The sequence below is a fragment of the Chrysemys picta genome, chromosome 22, assembly GCF_011386835.1.
Source record: "Chrysemys picta bellii isolate R12L10 chromosome 22, ASM1138683v2, whole genome shotgun sequence".
Classification (NCBI taxonomy): Eukaryota; Metazoa; Chordata; order Testudines; family Emydidae; genus Chrysemys; species Chrysemys picta.
Window position 1 is genome coordinate 2,034,020 of NC_088812.1, and position 14,025 is coordinate 2,048,044.

General features: G+C 63.9%; 1 protein-coding gene across 1 annotated transcript in view; it reads right to left on the reverse strand.

The window, feature by feature from the left end:
- Window positions 1-13,560, reverse strand: part of DOCK6 (dedicator of cytokinesis 6) — a 56,565-nt gene extending 43,005 nt beyond the window's left edge. The window contains 2 exon segments of the mRNA XM_065575719.1: window positions 6,362-6,452; window positions 13,224-13,560. Of these exon segments, the coding sequence (XP_065431791.1) occupies window positions 6,362-6,452; window positions 13,224-13,267 (135 nt within the window). The 5' untranslated portion in view covers window positions 13,268-13,560.
- Between the last annotated feature and the right edge of the window lie 465 nt (window positions 13,561-14,025).

A 14,025-nucleotide genomic window follows, 5' to 3' on the forward strand; every position in this document is an offset into this window, starting at 1 on the left:
GTCGCAGTGAATCTCGGGAAGAGGGGTGCAGGGCCCTAACTCCCCCACAATCCGCAACAACTGGTGGCAGCGACGGGATCTACTGCACCCCGTGGACGGCGCTTCCTGCAGTAAGTGACTGGGGAGCAGTAAAACGAAGGGGGATTGACGGGGACCAGGCCTGCTGAAGAGTGGGAGAGAGACGGTTATTACCCCTGGGAGTGTGTGACCAGCGAGAAGGACTTTTGCAGTAACAGGGTCCCCCGGGGGGATCGCAGCGAGTGGTCCCAGGGGCGGAGGAGTCTGCAGCTCGACCCTGGCAGAGAGGCGGTGACCTCGAGAAGGGCTGGCACACTAAGGGTCCCCCTGGGAACTGTGGGGAGCTGTGAGCACACAGGCCGGTGAGTGGCCAGCAGGAAGATGTATGCCAAGCGGCTTAAGAGCGACCTGGTGGAGCTGTGCAAGCAGAGGCAGCTGCGCATTGGGAGGCTCACCAAAGAACAGCTCATTGCCCAGCTGGAGGCGGAAGATCGCGCGAATGAACTGATCCCTGTGTCTCAGGGAAGCAGCCTGGCAAATGCAGCGCAGGCACCAGTGTCTGTCCCAGCTGGGAGTGGTCAGCCGGCTGCTGAGGGCTTCCCGAGACCCCTCCTTCCTATGCCTAGGGGAAGGGTGGGGAGGAGCCCAGCAAATACCGAAGGCGCCGTGATCCCCCCGGCCAGCAGGGGGTCCCCCCGGCGAAGCCCGCCGGCCAGCAGAGGAGCCTCCCGGCGACGTTCGGCATCCGGGGAGCGGAATTGGCTGGAATGGGAGAAAGAGCTAAAACTGAGGGAGCTGGAGGATCGTGAACAACAGAGACAGCATGAAGAGAGACAGCGTCAGCATGAACGGGAGGAGAAAGAGAGACAGCATCAGCGTGAACGGGAGGAGAAAGAGAGACAGCATCAGCGTGAACGGGAGGAGAATGAGAGACAGAGACAGGAGAATGAGAGACAGAGACAGGAGAATGAGAGACAGCATCAGCGCGAACTGGAACTGGCGAGACTGAGGGGCAGCGAACCCCCGGCTGCGGTGAGTGATGGGGGACCCAGGACTGCACGGAGCTTTGATAAGTGCATCATGGCCCCATACAAGGAGGGGGAGGACATGGATGACTTCCTGGAGGCCTTTGAGACGGCCTGCGAGCTGCACCGGGTGGATCCCGCGGACAGACTCCGGGTCCTTACCCCCTTACTGGACCCCAAATCCGTGGCATTGTACCGCCAACTGGGAGAGGCAGAGAAAGGGGACTACGAACTATTCAAAAGGGCCCTGCTACGAGAGTTTGGGCTGACTCCTGAGATGTACCGGGAAAGGTTCCGGGGTCAAGATAAAACCCCTGAGATCTCATATTTGCAACTAGCCGTCCGCATGGAAAGATACGCCAGCAAGTGGGCTGGTGGGGCCCAGACGAAGGAGGACCTGATTAAACTGCTGGTACTGGAGCAACTGTATGAGCGGTGCCCATCCGACCTGAGGCTGTGGTTGGTGGACAGAAAGCCAGAGAACCCGCGACACGCCGGGCAGCTGGCTGATGAGTTTGTAAAGAGCCGGTCAGGGGGTGGCAGGGAGGAGCCCCAAAGGAACAGGCCCGCCGCGATGCAGAGAGAGAGTCACCCTGGGACCTCCCAAAGGGGGAATATGGGGAATCCCCTCCCACGGGGAAGGCCCAGCATCAGGGACAACCGACCGGCTCGAGGGGACCCACGGGACCTGAGCTGCTATTACTGCGGCCGAAGAGGCCACGTTCGGGCCCAGTGCCCCAAGCTCAAGGACAGACTGAGCAGACCGAACCCGCACCGGGTTAACTTGGTAGAGGCCCAGACGGACGAGGGGCAGGCTTCCCACGCAAGAGGGGCTGGCAGCTTATCAACTGCTCAAGAGAGAGAAGGGCCCCCGGCCAGCTTCTCTGGGGGGCCAGATGCTCCGGATTCAAAGTTCTCCGTTTACAGGGTTGGCGCGGGGCTGTCCCTGCGGAGCGAGTGCCTTGTTCCCCTGGAGGTGGATGGGAAGAAAGTTTATGGATACTGGGACACGGGCGCAGAGGTGACACTGGCCCGGCCCGAGGTGGTGGCCCCAGATCGGGTGGTGCCCAACACCTTCCTGACCCTGACCGGGGTGGGCGGGACCCCATTCAAGGTTCCCGTAGCGAGGGTACACCTGAAATGGGGGGCCAAGGAGGGCCCCAAGGACGTGGGAGTGCACCACCATTTGCCCACTGAGGTGTTGATGGGGGGGGACCTAGAGGACTGGCCAAGCAGCCCCCAGACCGCCTTAGTCGTGACCCGTAGCCAGAGCCGGCGAGGGGCACTACGCCCTGACCTTGGGAAGGATGTCCCACCGGAGGCACCGAACCCTTCCCGGGTGGGGAGGGAACACCCAAGGACAGGCCGCGGGGTGGCTGGGGCTTCCGACCCAGCCGACGAGAGGGAGCAGGTCCCCATCCCTTCCTCAGCCGCCGAGTTCCAGGCCGAGTTGCAGAAGGACCCCTCCCTGCGGAAGCTAAGGGGCCTGGCTGACCTCAGTGTGGGACAGACCATGAGGAGAGGATGCAAGGAGAGGTTCCTGTGGGAGAAGGGGTTCCTCTACCGAGAGTGGGCTCCCCCGGGGGAAGTGGAGTCGTGGGGGATCAGGAGGCAGCTGGTGGTTCCCCAGAAGTTTCGCCACAAGCTACTGTACCTGGCCCATGACATCCCTCTCGCAGGGCACCAGGGGATCCGGCGCACCAGGCAGAGGCTGCTACAGAACTTTTACTGGCCCGGGGTCTTCACCAACGTCCGGCAGTACTGCCGATCCTGTGACCCCTGCCAGAGGGTGGGGAAGGCCCGGGACAAGGGGAAGGCAGCATTGAGACCTTTGCCCATCATAGAGGAGCCTTTCCAGAAGGTGGCCATGGACATAGTGGGACCTCTCAGCAAGACGACCCGGTCTGGGAAGAAATACATCCTGGTGGTGGTAGATTTCGCCACCCGCTACCCCGAGGCAGTGCCCTTATCGTCCATTGAAGCAGACACTGTGGCGGATGCGCTGCTGACCATTTTCAGCCGAGTGGGGTTCCCCAAGGAAGTCTTGACGGACCAAGGGTCCAACTTCATGTCGGCCCTACTCCGGTGCTTGTGGGAGAGATGTGGGGTCCGGCACAACTGGGCCTCAGCATATCACCCCCAATCCAACGGGCTGGTGGAGAGGTTCAATGGGACGCTAAAAATGATGCTGAAAACATTTATGAATCAGCACCCGCAGGACTGGGACAAGTACTTACCTCACCTGCTGTTTGCGTACAGGGAGGTACCCCAGGAGTCTACCGGGTTTTCGCCTTTCGAACTGCTATATGGAAGGCGGGTAAGGGGGCCCCTCGACCTGATGAGAGACGAATGGGAGGGGAAGGCCACTCCTGACGGAGAGTCGGTGGTGGAGTATGTCCTGACCTTCCGGGAACGACTTGCCGAGCTCATGGGCCTGGCCAGGGAGAATCTGGCCAGAGCCCAGAGGAAGCAGAAGGTCTGGTATGACCGCACAGCACGGGCCCGCGCCTTCGCCACTGGGGATCAGGTGATGGTCCTCATCCCCGTGAGGAAAAACAAACTCCAGGCCGCCTGGGAAGGGCCCTTCAAGGTTGTCAAGCAACTAAACGAGGTAAACTATGTGGTGGAGCTGTCGAACCGGGCACACCACCACCGGGTGTACCATGTGAATATGATGAAGCCATATTATGACAGGGGGAATATGGTGTTGGCCGTGTGTGGACAGTGGGAGGGGCAGGGAGATGACCCTTTAGTAGATCTATTCCCTGGGACAAGAGTTGGCTTCCCCCTGGAAGCAATTCCCCTCTCTGATCGGCTAACCCCTGCCCAGCGAGCTGAGATCGGAGGGGTGCTGCATCTGTACCAGCAGCTGTTTTCCAACCAGCCTGGACGCACTAATCTGACTGTCCACCGGGTGCAGACAGGATCGCACCCACCTATAAAATGCTCCCCCTTCCGAGCCACAGGGAAAACTGCTCAGGACCTGGAAAGAGAGGTCAATGACATGCTGGCTTTGGGGGTGATCCAGCCGTCTTCCAGCCCTTGGGCCTCGCCGGTGGTGCTGGTCCCCAAAAAGGACGGGTCGATCCGGTTCTGTGTGGACTATCGGAAGCTCAATGCCATCACTGTAGCCGATGCCTACCCCATGCCCAGGCCGGACGAGCTCCTAGACAAGCTGGGAGGTGCTCGGTACCTTACCACCATGGATCTTACAAAGGGCTATTGGCAAGTGCCGCTGGATGCAGATGCCAGGCTGAAATCGGCCTTTGTCACCCCTCTGGGGCTCTATGAGTTCCTGACCCTGCCCTTCGGCCTCAAGGGAGCGCCGGCCACCTTCCAGCGCCTGGTGGATCAGCTACTGAGGGGGATGGAGAGTTTTGCCGTGGCGTATATCGATGACATCTGTGTCTTTAGCCAGACCTGGGAGGACCACATATCCCAGGTTAGACAAGTGCTGGACCGACTCCAGAAGGCTGGGCTGACCGTAAAACCGGAGAAGTGCAAGGTGGGGATGGCTGAGGTATCCTACCTAGGCCACCGGGTGGGAAGCGGCTGCCTAAAGCCGGAACCAGCCAAAGTGGAGGTGATCAGAGACTGGCCCGCTCCTCAAACCAAAAAGCAGGTCCAAGCCTTTATTGGGATGGCAGGGTACTATCGGAGGTTCGTGCCCCACTTTAGCGCCATAGCCGCCCCCATCACTGAGCTGTGCAAGAAGGGGAAGCCAGACAAAGTGGTCTGGACCGAGGAGTGCCAGGAGGCTCTCCGGGCGCTGAAGGAGGCTCTGGTCAGTGGCCCAGTTCTGGCAAACCCAGACTTTGACAAGCCCTTTATGGTGTTCACCGACGCCTCAGACACAGGACTGGGGGCGGTGTTAATGCAGGAGGATGAAAAGGGGGAGAGACACCCCATCGTGTACCTGAGCAAGAAGTTACTACCCCGGGAGCAGAACTACGCGGCCATCGAGAAGGAATGCCTGGCCATGGTGTGGGCCCTCAAGAAACTAGAGCCATATCTCTTTGGGCGTCACTTCACCGTGCACACCGACCACTCTCCCCTGACCTGGCTGCACCAGATGAAAGGAGCCAACGCCAAGCTCCTGAGATGGAGCCTGCTCCTGCAGGATTATGACATGGACGTGGTCCATGTGAAGGGACGTGACAACCTGATAGCGGACGCGTTGTCCCGGAGAGGGAGCCCTGAACTTCCCCAGGTCACTGGTCAGAGTGACCCCGCTCAGTTCAGTCTCGAAGGGGGGAGAGATGTGACGGAGCAGGGAGCAGGGCAGATTTGACCTGGGAATGTTGCAGGGGGGTTGCAGTGGGGATGTGGGACTTCCCTTGAAGGGAGCTACCTGAGCTGTAACCTGAGCCAGGAACGGGGGTGGGGAGAATTAACACCTTCTGCCCGGGAGACTGAACAAAGGAGAGGAGCAGCGGGAGGGGCTGGGAGTTTAGTTTCGGTTGGGGCTGGGTGGTGCAACGCAGGGAACCCCAAGCTGGGGTCTAAGCTCCCTGAACCTCCCAGAGGGACCTAATTGAGGGGGGTCTGGTCGTACCTACACGCTCTGCTTGAGACTGTGTTCCTGTCCTTGAATAAACCTTCTGCTTTACTGGCTGGCTGAGAGTCGCAGTGAATCTCGGGAAGAGGGGTGCAGGGCCCTAACTCCCCCACAATCCGCAACAAGCCCCCACTCCCCTGCCTAAGCTCCGCGGGTTCGCTGCTCAGAAGGGTGGCAGCTGCAGGAGAAGGGCCTGGAGACAGCTGTGGAGAAGGAGACCATGCCGTCCGCCTCCCAGCGCGGGCCCCTCGCTGAGCCCCCGCGGGACCCCAGGGTCCCAGAGCCGAACGGAGAAGGGACGACGGGGAACAAGGGCAGCTGTGGGAAATTCCGTGGCTGTCTCCCCGCCCAGGTGGAGGGGGCCCAACAGCCCCCTCGTGCCTCGCCACGGCCCCATGTCTAGCAGGGGTCACGAGCTGGCTCCAGCCGTGACTCCCAGCCCTCAGCGGCGCCACCTCGGGCAGGCGGGCGCTGCCTTTCCACACCGAGGTGGCAGGTTCGATGCCTGCTGCCGCCCCCACATCCGCCCGAGCCCAGAGTGGTGGGCGGGGCCTCCAAGCAGGCAGGCGAGATGGGCCCGGGAAGGGCGGGGCCAAGGGGGTGGAGTCCTGGGACGTTCCCATGATGCTTAGGGAAGAGCCAAAGGCAGGAGCCGGCGCTAACGTTCCCCAAGGTGGCTCTGTCCCCCTCTAGTGGCCGGACCATGTTGAGAGCCAGGCGGTGCCAGGGGCGGAGGGGGGCAGGGCGCTGGGGTACTCACCAACTGCTGGGACCCGCTGCGCTTCTTGGAGAGCTGGGGGGACCCGCCGTGCTCCCGCGACACCTGCTTCCGCACCTCGGCGGCCACCGTCCTGCAAGAGACACGGGTCAGGGGCCAGAGCGCCCTGAGCTCGGCCTAGAGCCCGCGGGCATCCACGCCGCCTCGGCACATGCAGCCGCACAGGAACAGAACCCAGGAGTCCTTCCTGTCCCCCAGGCCTCTGGTCTAACTGCTAGGTCACACTCCTGCTCAGAACAGAACCCAGGAGTCCAGGCTCCCAGCCCCCCTCTGTGCCCGGCTGCAGATTAGCTCAAACACACGTAGCTGAGCCGGAGGAACGCACTCCCAGCCCCACGCCAGCAGCTGCTGCCCCCCGCCCTCCATCACAGCCTCAGCTGGGCACCCGGCAGGCTCTGAGCTCCCCCCATGGATCACCACAAGGCCTGGGGGTGGCGCTGGCGAGCCCGGGGGAGCCTCCTTGCTGCACCGCAGCGTTTGGGTTTTAATTCCCCTTCTCTCAGCGATGCGCACTGAGGACGCCAGGGCTCTGCCACTGACTCCTTGTGTGACCTTGGGTAAGTCACTATGCTGCCCCGTGCCTCAGTTTCCCCACCCGCAACATGCAGACAATGATCCTTCCATTTTTCTCTCACTGGGTTAGGGACTGTCCCTCGCTTGGTCTGTGCAGCGCCTGGCACGACGGGGCCCTGATCTCGGCTGGGGGCTGGGCAGCGCCCGGCACGACAGGTCCCTGATCTTGGCCGGGGGTTGGGCAGCGCCCGGCATGATGGGGGCCCCCGATATCAGTGAGGGTTCTTACGCGCTACCGTAATACACCTACTACTAGTAACGGAGCTGGCAGGAAACAGTGGGCCTGGGTTTAGTAGATTTGCCAGCTCTCTCCAAAGGTGGTCACCATCACCCCCATTTCAGAGATGGAGAAACTGAGGCACGAAGCGGGGAAGGGGCTTGCCCCAGGGCACCCAGCGGACCTAGTACCCAGGAGTCCTGCATCCCTGGCACAAGTGTTCTTGAAGCAGGGACCCTCTCCCGCACTGGCTTGAGCCCCCCGTCCCGGGAGGGGGGCCCCCGGATTCCTTCCAGCTCAGGGCTGTGCCTCCTAGAAGCAGACATGTGCCCCGGAGTCAGCCCAGCTGGGGTGAGGTCAGCCCTGGCCTCCGCTCAAGTTCCCGGGGGGGGCACGTCATGATGAGCAGACGTCCCCCCCCTTGCAGACAGGCACTGCTAGGCGCGTGTGAAAGGAGACAGGCGGGCCCTGCCCGGCTCCCCGCGCTGCCAGGTGGCCCCACACCCGGAGATCTCCCCACGGCGACGCAGAGACAGCTACAAGTGGCATCTGCCTGCACGGAGAGCAGGCGTGAGCGGGGCTGGGAAATCCCGGGGGGCGGCAGTGGGGGGCGGGGGCTGCTGTGGTCTCCCCGCTCCCTACTTCAAACAACGACTTTATCTGCTTAACGACACTTAACCCCTGCCAGGCCTGTACCAGAGCGAGGGGGAAAGGGGGGAGCTAGTGCTTCGAGGGGGGAGTCAGGACTCCTGAGTCTCTCCAGGCTCTGGCAGAGGAGTGGGGTCTAGTGGTTAGAGGAGGGGCTGGGGGTCAGGACGCCTGGGTTCTCTCCTGGCTCTGCGAGGGGAGCAGGGTCTAGGGGTTAGAGCAGAGGGCTGGGGGTCAGGACTCCTGGGTTCTCTCCCGGCTCTGACAGGGAAGTGGGGTCTAGTGGTTAGAGCAGGGGAGGCTGGGGGTCAGGACTCCTGGGTTCTCTCCAGGCTCTGGCAGGGGAGTGGGGTCTAGTGGTTAGAGCAGGAGGCTGGGGGTCAGGACTCCTGGGTTCTCTCCAGGCTCTGGCAGGGGAGCAGGGTCTAGGGGGTAGATTTCAACTTTTCAGTGGGAAAAGAAAATATCAATCAGTCAAACCAACAACTTTCAGCCCCAACCTTCCCCCTCTGAAATGGGGCCGTGGCCCCCTTGAGGTGGAGCTAAGAATCGAACCCAGGTGTCCGGGGCCCTGCCCAGTGCCTTCCCCGCACACCAGGCCTGAGTCAGCTCCGAAGTGCTCGCGGCTCCGCACTGCTCCGACACCCGGAGCCCCCTCCGAGGCGAGTACAGAGCGAGCGACGGGCTCTGGGGGGAGCTCCCTGCCCCGCCAGAGGGGAGAGGCCCCCGAAGAGCCGAGTGTCTCCAGGCCAGCAGCTCAGAGCGGGTACAAGCGGCTCCCCAGGGTCCCAGTTCTCCCAGCGAACGGAACAGCACAGACCAGCTGGCGCCAGCCGCCCGGGTTCCTCTCGTGCCCTCCACCCTCGCTCCGGCCGGGGACTCAGCTGGGCACCCCTCTGGCTGGGCTGGCAGTGCCAGGCGGTGCCACCCACGCGACTGCACGCTACCGCCGGCTTGGCAGCTGCCGGCCCAGCCTCCCCGGCTCAGCCCAACTTCCTGGGGAGCCAGATGTTTTTCCAGCCGGCTCCTCGGCCAGGCTCCCACGCTCCAGCAGCGGGGCGGGTTCCGGGGGGGGGAGGAAGAAAGGAAGAGGAGTCTTCGGGGTGGCCGGCTGGTCGAGTGCCCCAAGCTAGCCCAGCAGGGACCCCAGCTTCCCGGGACTGCAGGGCACACGACCACACTAGGGGCTTGCGGCTCAGAGCCCGGTGCAGACAAGGCCTGAGGGTCACAGCCCCCCACCCACCCCCCTGGGAAAGGCGACTGGACCCCGGGACAATAAAGCCAGCGACAAACCACCCGAGTTTTTAACCGCGGGAGTCCTGCAGGCTGGTGTGCCGGGCCTAGCGCCCCGTCCCACGCCCAGGGGCCGCTAACGCCCGGGCCCAGTGGGCGGCTCGGCCCCCTAAGGAAAGTGGCGCCCCCCAGCTGCAGGGGAGAGACAGCAATGACCAGAGCCGGGATTTGGTCAGGACTCCAGGGTCCCTCCCCATCCCTCCCGTGTGCCAGGGCATGCAAAGGGTGGTACCGCCTAGCACCAAGCTGGGGCATTGGGCCCCAAAGGGAGAGAGAGCGCCCCCCCACCCCCCCAGCACAGGCGAGAAGCAGCAGCCTGGGGAACAAATATTTCCCGCCGGGCCGGAGTCTAGCAGCCAAAGACCAGCTGCTCCCCGGGGCCCCCTCGGCCATGAGGCCAGGCGAGTGGTCCGGCCACGGCCAGCCTTCCTGCCCCCTCCCCTCCGCCGGGCCAGGCCCAGCTGCCCCTACCAGGGGCAAAGGGCAGGGGAAGCGGGGCGGGGCCGTGACTGGGGAGGACGCAGAGGCCGTAAATAAGCTGCAATCGGCCCAGCCCTGCGGGCGGAGGGGGATCTGTCCGGCTCCGAGGTGCTGGGATCCGGCCAGGAAACCTGGCAGCGACGGCAGCGCAGGAAGATGCTTTGTGGGAGAATCCGTGCGCTGGCTGTGGGGGAGGGGGAACCCGGCCGCCTGCAGCCCCACAACAACACCGGGCCCCCTTTAGCTGAAGGTGTCAGGCCCCCAAGTAACTCAACGGGAGCTCAACGCCTAGATCCCTGCCGTGGCTCCTATCCAGCATGGGCCAGGGGAAATCATTCACCCTCCCCTTACAGACAGGGAAACCGAGGCAAAGAGGTCACCAGGATCGGTTTGCCAGATTGTGAGCTCCTTTGGGTCACAGCTAGGGACTCCGTCCGCCCACAGCCTGGGACCGAGGGGCGAATGGGAGGGGCGTTCCTGGGACTAGCTCCGAGACAGGCTCCAGCCGCAGGCTGAACAATGGTTTATTGACGGGGACTGTGATAGCACCTTGGAGCCCTGCGATCGGCTCCCCTGCTGGGCCGGGTGCTGTCCTGGGCTAGGCGGGGCTCCCCTGCTGCGCCGGGTGCTGTCCTGGGCTGGGCGGGGCTCCCCTGCTGCGCCGGGTGCTGTCCTGGGCTGGGCGGGGCTCCCCTGCTGCGCCGGGTGCTGTCCTGGGCTGGGCGGGGCTCCCCTGCTGGGCCGGGTGCTGTCCTGGGCTGGGCGGGGCTCCCCTGCTGGGCCGGGTGCTGTCCTGGGCTGGGCGGGGCTCCCCTGCTGGGCCGGGTGCTGTCCTGGGCTGGGCGGGGCTCCCCTGCTGGGCCGGGTGCTGTCCTGGGCTGGGCGGGGCTCCCCTGCTGGGCCGGGTGCTGTCCTGGGCTGGGCGGGGTCTCCCCTGCTGGGCCGGGTGCTGTCCTGGGCTGGGGGGGGGTCTCCCCTGCTGGGCCGGGTGCTGTCCTGGGCTGGGGGGGCTCCCCCGCTGTTCCTGCCGGAAGGGGCTCACAGTCCGATTAGACAAAGGGGTGGGGGGAGGAATTTTATGCCCCTTTTTGCAGCTGGGGGAACCGAGGCTGAGAGAGTGGAGGGGAAGGATGGTGCAGTGGTTGGAGCGCTGGCCTGGAACCTGTGAGGCGCCCAGATGGCACAGGGATGTGGGCAGACAAGTACCTGAGACAGGTAAATGAAGAGACTTGCCCAAGGGAGTCTGCAGCCCGGGCAGGTCCCAGACCCGTCTCTTACCCCCTCAAGCTATCCCCACGGGACGTGTCTGCCCGCTGCCCCCCCCTCGGAAACCAGGGGCACGCGCAGCCGCACACCCTGCTGCCCGGCCCAGCCCAGCCCGCCGCGCACACATCCGCCACCGGGAGCCTGGCGAAGGAAAGAGGAAGCCGCAAGCAGCCACAGAGGCCGGGGAGGGAGAGCCCAGGGCACTGCTGAATTATTCACACACCTGTTCCCTGCTCGCTGCCAGCTCATGAGATGACCCCAAGGCCCCGGCATTGTCCATTTCACACACACACACACACACCCCGCCCTTACTCCTTTGGTTATTGCCGGGCGCTGAGCTGTGTTGAGGGGGTGTTGGGGGGGGGGGAAGACGTGACACAAACCCAAGACTCCGGCCGCAGAACAAAACCGACACAGTCCAACGTCCACGAACTGCTATTTAAATAGGAATGGGGGCACGGGCAGGCCCGGCTCCTCGCCTTCCACCTACGAGACACCGGCGCTTTGCCAAAGCATCAGCCCCACACTTTGCAAACTACACCCCCCCGCCCCCCAAGCAGGAAGGCAACAAAGCCCAGCGATTAAAAACTGCAGGGCCAGCTCTGATCCCCGCGGGAAGAGCCAGGAAATGGGCCAGAATTTCCTTCCGCGGGATGAAACAATGCACTCAGAGCGGGGCCGGCTGAAGGCCGGGAGGGGAGGCGGCACCAGTGACCGTTGCCTAGGGCAGGTCTTGCCTGGACCCAGAGGATGGTGGCGCGTTAGGCACACCCGGGTTAAGATCCTGGGGTATACGGGGCACGTGTCATGTCACCGCGTTACCTGGCCCAAGTAAACTCTCGTGGGGAACCGAGGGCCGGTCCACGCTTCCCGGCGATCAGCTCAGCCTGTCCACACCAGGCTCCTCGGAGGGGGCAGCCAGCGCCCGTTACAGGCACCCTCCCAAAGCAGAGTCTACACAAGGCTGCAGCTGGGCCAAGGTTTTGTGGCGGAGGCGAGCACCAGCGAACGCTGGGCTGGTAAAACCCACCTCACCCCAGGGCACCCTCCGGAAATACCCCGTGTCTCCCATGCCACAGGCAGCCTGGCGTCTCGGGTGCCGACCCGGCCCCGGGCAGCTCTAGCATTTCACGACGGGACACGCCTGGCACAAGCACGTGCAAGAAGTCACCGATGCTCCTTACACGGGGAGAGGGGGGATTCCTGGCTGCCCCCTCCCCCAGCCATCTTCTGGGGCTGGATCTCAGCTCACTCCAGTTCTCAGCCCCATCGGCGCCCAATCCCACATCCTTGGAAAGAGGCGAGTGGGGGTGACTGGCAAAGGCAGGAGGGGTGGTCCGCTCACACGTCTATTGGTGGAGGAGGAGAGGGGAGATGCCAGCTAGGACCCCATAGCGCATGGGGTCCCTCCCACGGACCCACCCCACCAAGGCCGTGCTAGGAAGCGGTTCACGATTCTATCCCCCTCCCCCAGTGCACATCCTGGGGACCCCCCCCACACCCATTCAGCCTACACCTGGCAGGAGGGGGCCCTGCTGGGAGGTGGAAGCAGGTTTTGGGGTGCACCAGGCTATTGGCTGTCAGAGGGGATGGGGACATGGCACCCCCAGTGCATAGGGAGCTGCAGAGCTCAGGGATGCCCCACAGGGGAGGGATCGGGGGGGGGGATCAGGGCTGGGAGTGGGGGCACCATGGGGTTAGAGGGGCTCATGGGAGGCAGAGAGAGATGCACGGGGATGGGCGGAGGTGCACAGAGTGGGGTGCCCATGGAGTAGGTACAGGGTACCATAGGGTACCATAGGGGGGTTCTGCTGGGGCTGTGGGTTGGGGACTGGGTACCCCGAGGGGGCAGTGGGTGCCTTGGGTGCCCTCAGTGGGTACCCTTGGGGGTGCTGGGTGCCCTGGGTGCTGGATGCCGGGTGGGTGCCCTGGGCCATGAGGGCTGGGTGCCCCAGGGAGGCTAGCTGGGGCGTGGGCACTGGGTGGGGGAGGTTGTCTGGGGGGGGGGCACTCAGTGCCCAGGGTGATGGGTGCGTGCGGGGGGGTGCCCAGTACTGGGTACCCTGGGTAGTGGGTGGGTGCTGGGTGCCCGGGGGGGGGGGGCTGGCTGGGGGGTGGGTGTCCTGGGCAGGTGGCTGGGGAAAGTTGGGGGCTGGGGGGGGGCAGGATGGGTGCCCCGGGGGAGGTGCTGGGGGGCACTGGGGGGGCAGGATGGGTGCCTGGGGGGGGTCTCTGGGTGCCCAGGGGGGCGCTGGGTGCCCGACGGGGGTCTCGGGGGGGGCGCTGGGTGCCGCGGGGGGGCCCTGGGGGCAGGGGGGGTCCGGGGGGGCCCTGGGGGGGCCCCGGGGGGGTCTCTGGGTCTCTCACCGGTTGATGCGCTGGGCGAAGGCCCGTCGCTCCGGGGCCGCCATGTGGCTCCGTCCCGCCGCCGCCGGCTCCGCTCCGCGCTGGGCGCCCCGGGCCGGGCCGGGCTGGGCAGGCGGGGCCGAGCCGGGGGCGGCACCTTCCGGGTCCGGCCGCCGGGACTGCGCCGCCCCCTGCCGGCCGGAGCCCGACAGGGGCAGCGTCCCCTATAGCGAGACCCCTATAGACCCCCTATAGACCGAGACCCGCTACAGAGACCCTTCCCCTATGCAGATTACGAGAGAGCCCTGTACAGACACCGCCCCTATAAAAAACCAGCTATAGGCAGAATCCCTTATAGACATGCACCCATAAAGACAGAGACCCCCCCCATAATGAACTCCGTAGAGAGACCACTTCCCCCATAGAGAGCCCTCCGAGACAGAGACCCTTCTCGGGCACCTATCGATGGACTTTTCCCCTCTAGGGAGACCCCCTATATAAACAGTGCCTTTAGAAAAGACACCTATTCATAGACTCATAGAATATCAGGGTTGGAAGGGACCTCAGGAGTTATCTAGTCCAACCCCTGCTCAAAGCAGGACCAATTCCCAACTAAATCAACCCAGCCAGGGCTTTGTCAAGCCGGGCCTTAAAAACCTCGAAGGAAGGAGATTCCACCACCTCCCTAGGTAACCCACTCCAGTGCTTCACCACCCTCCTAGTGAAAAAGTTTTTCCTAATATCCAACCTAAACCTCCCCCACTGCAACTTGAGACCATTATTCCTTGTTCTGTCATCTGCCACCACTGAGAACAGTCTCGAT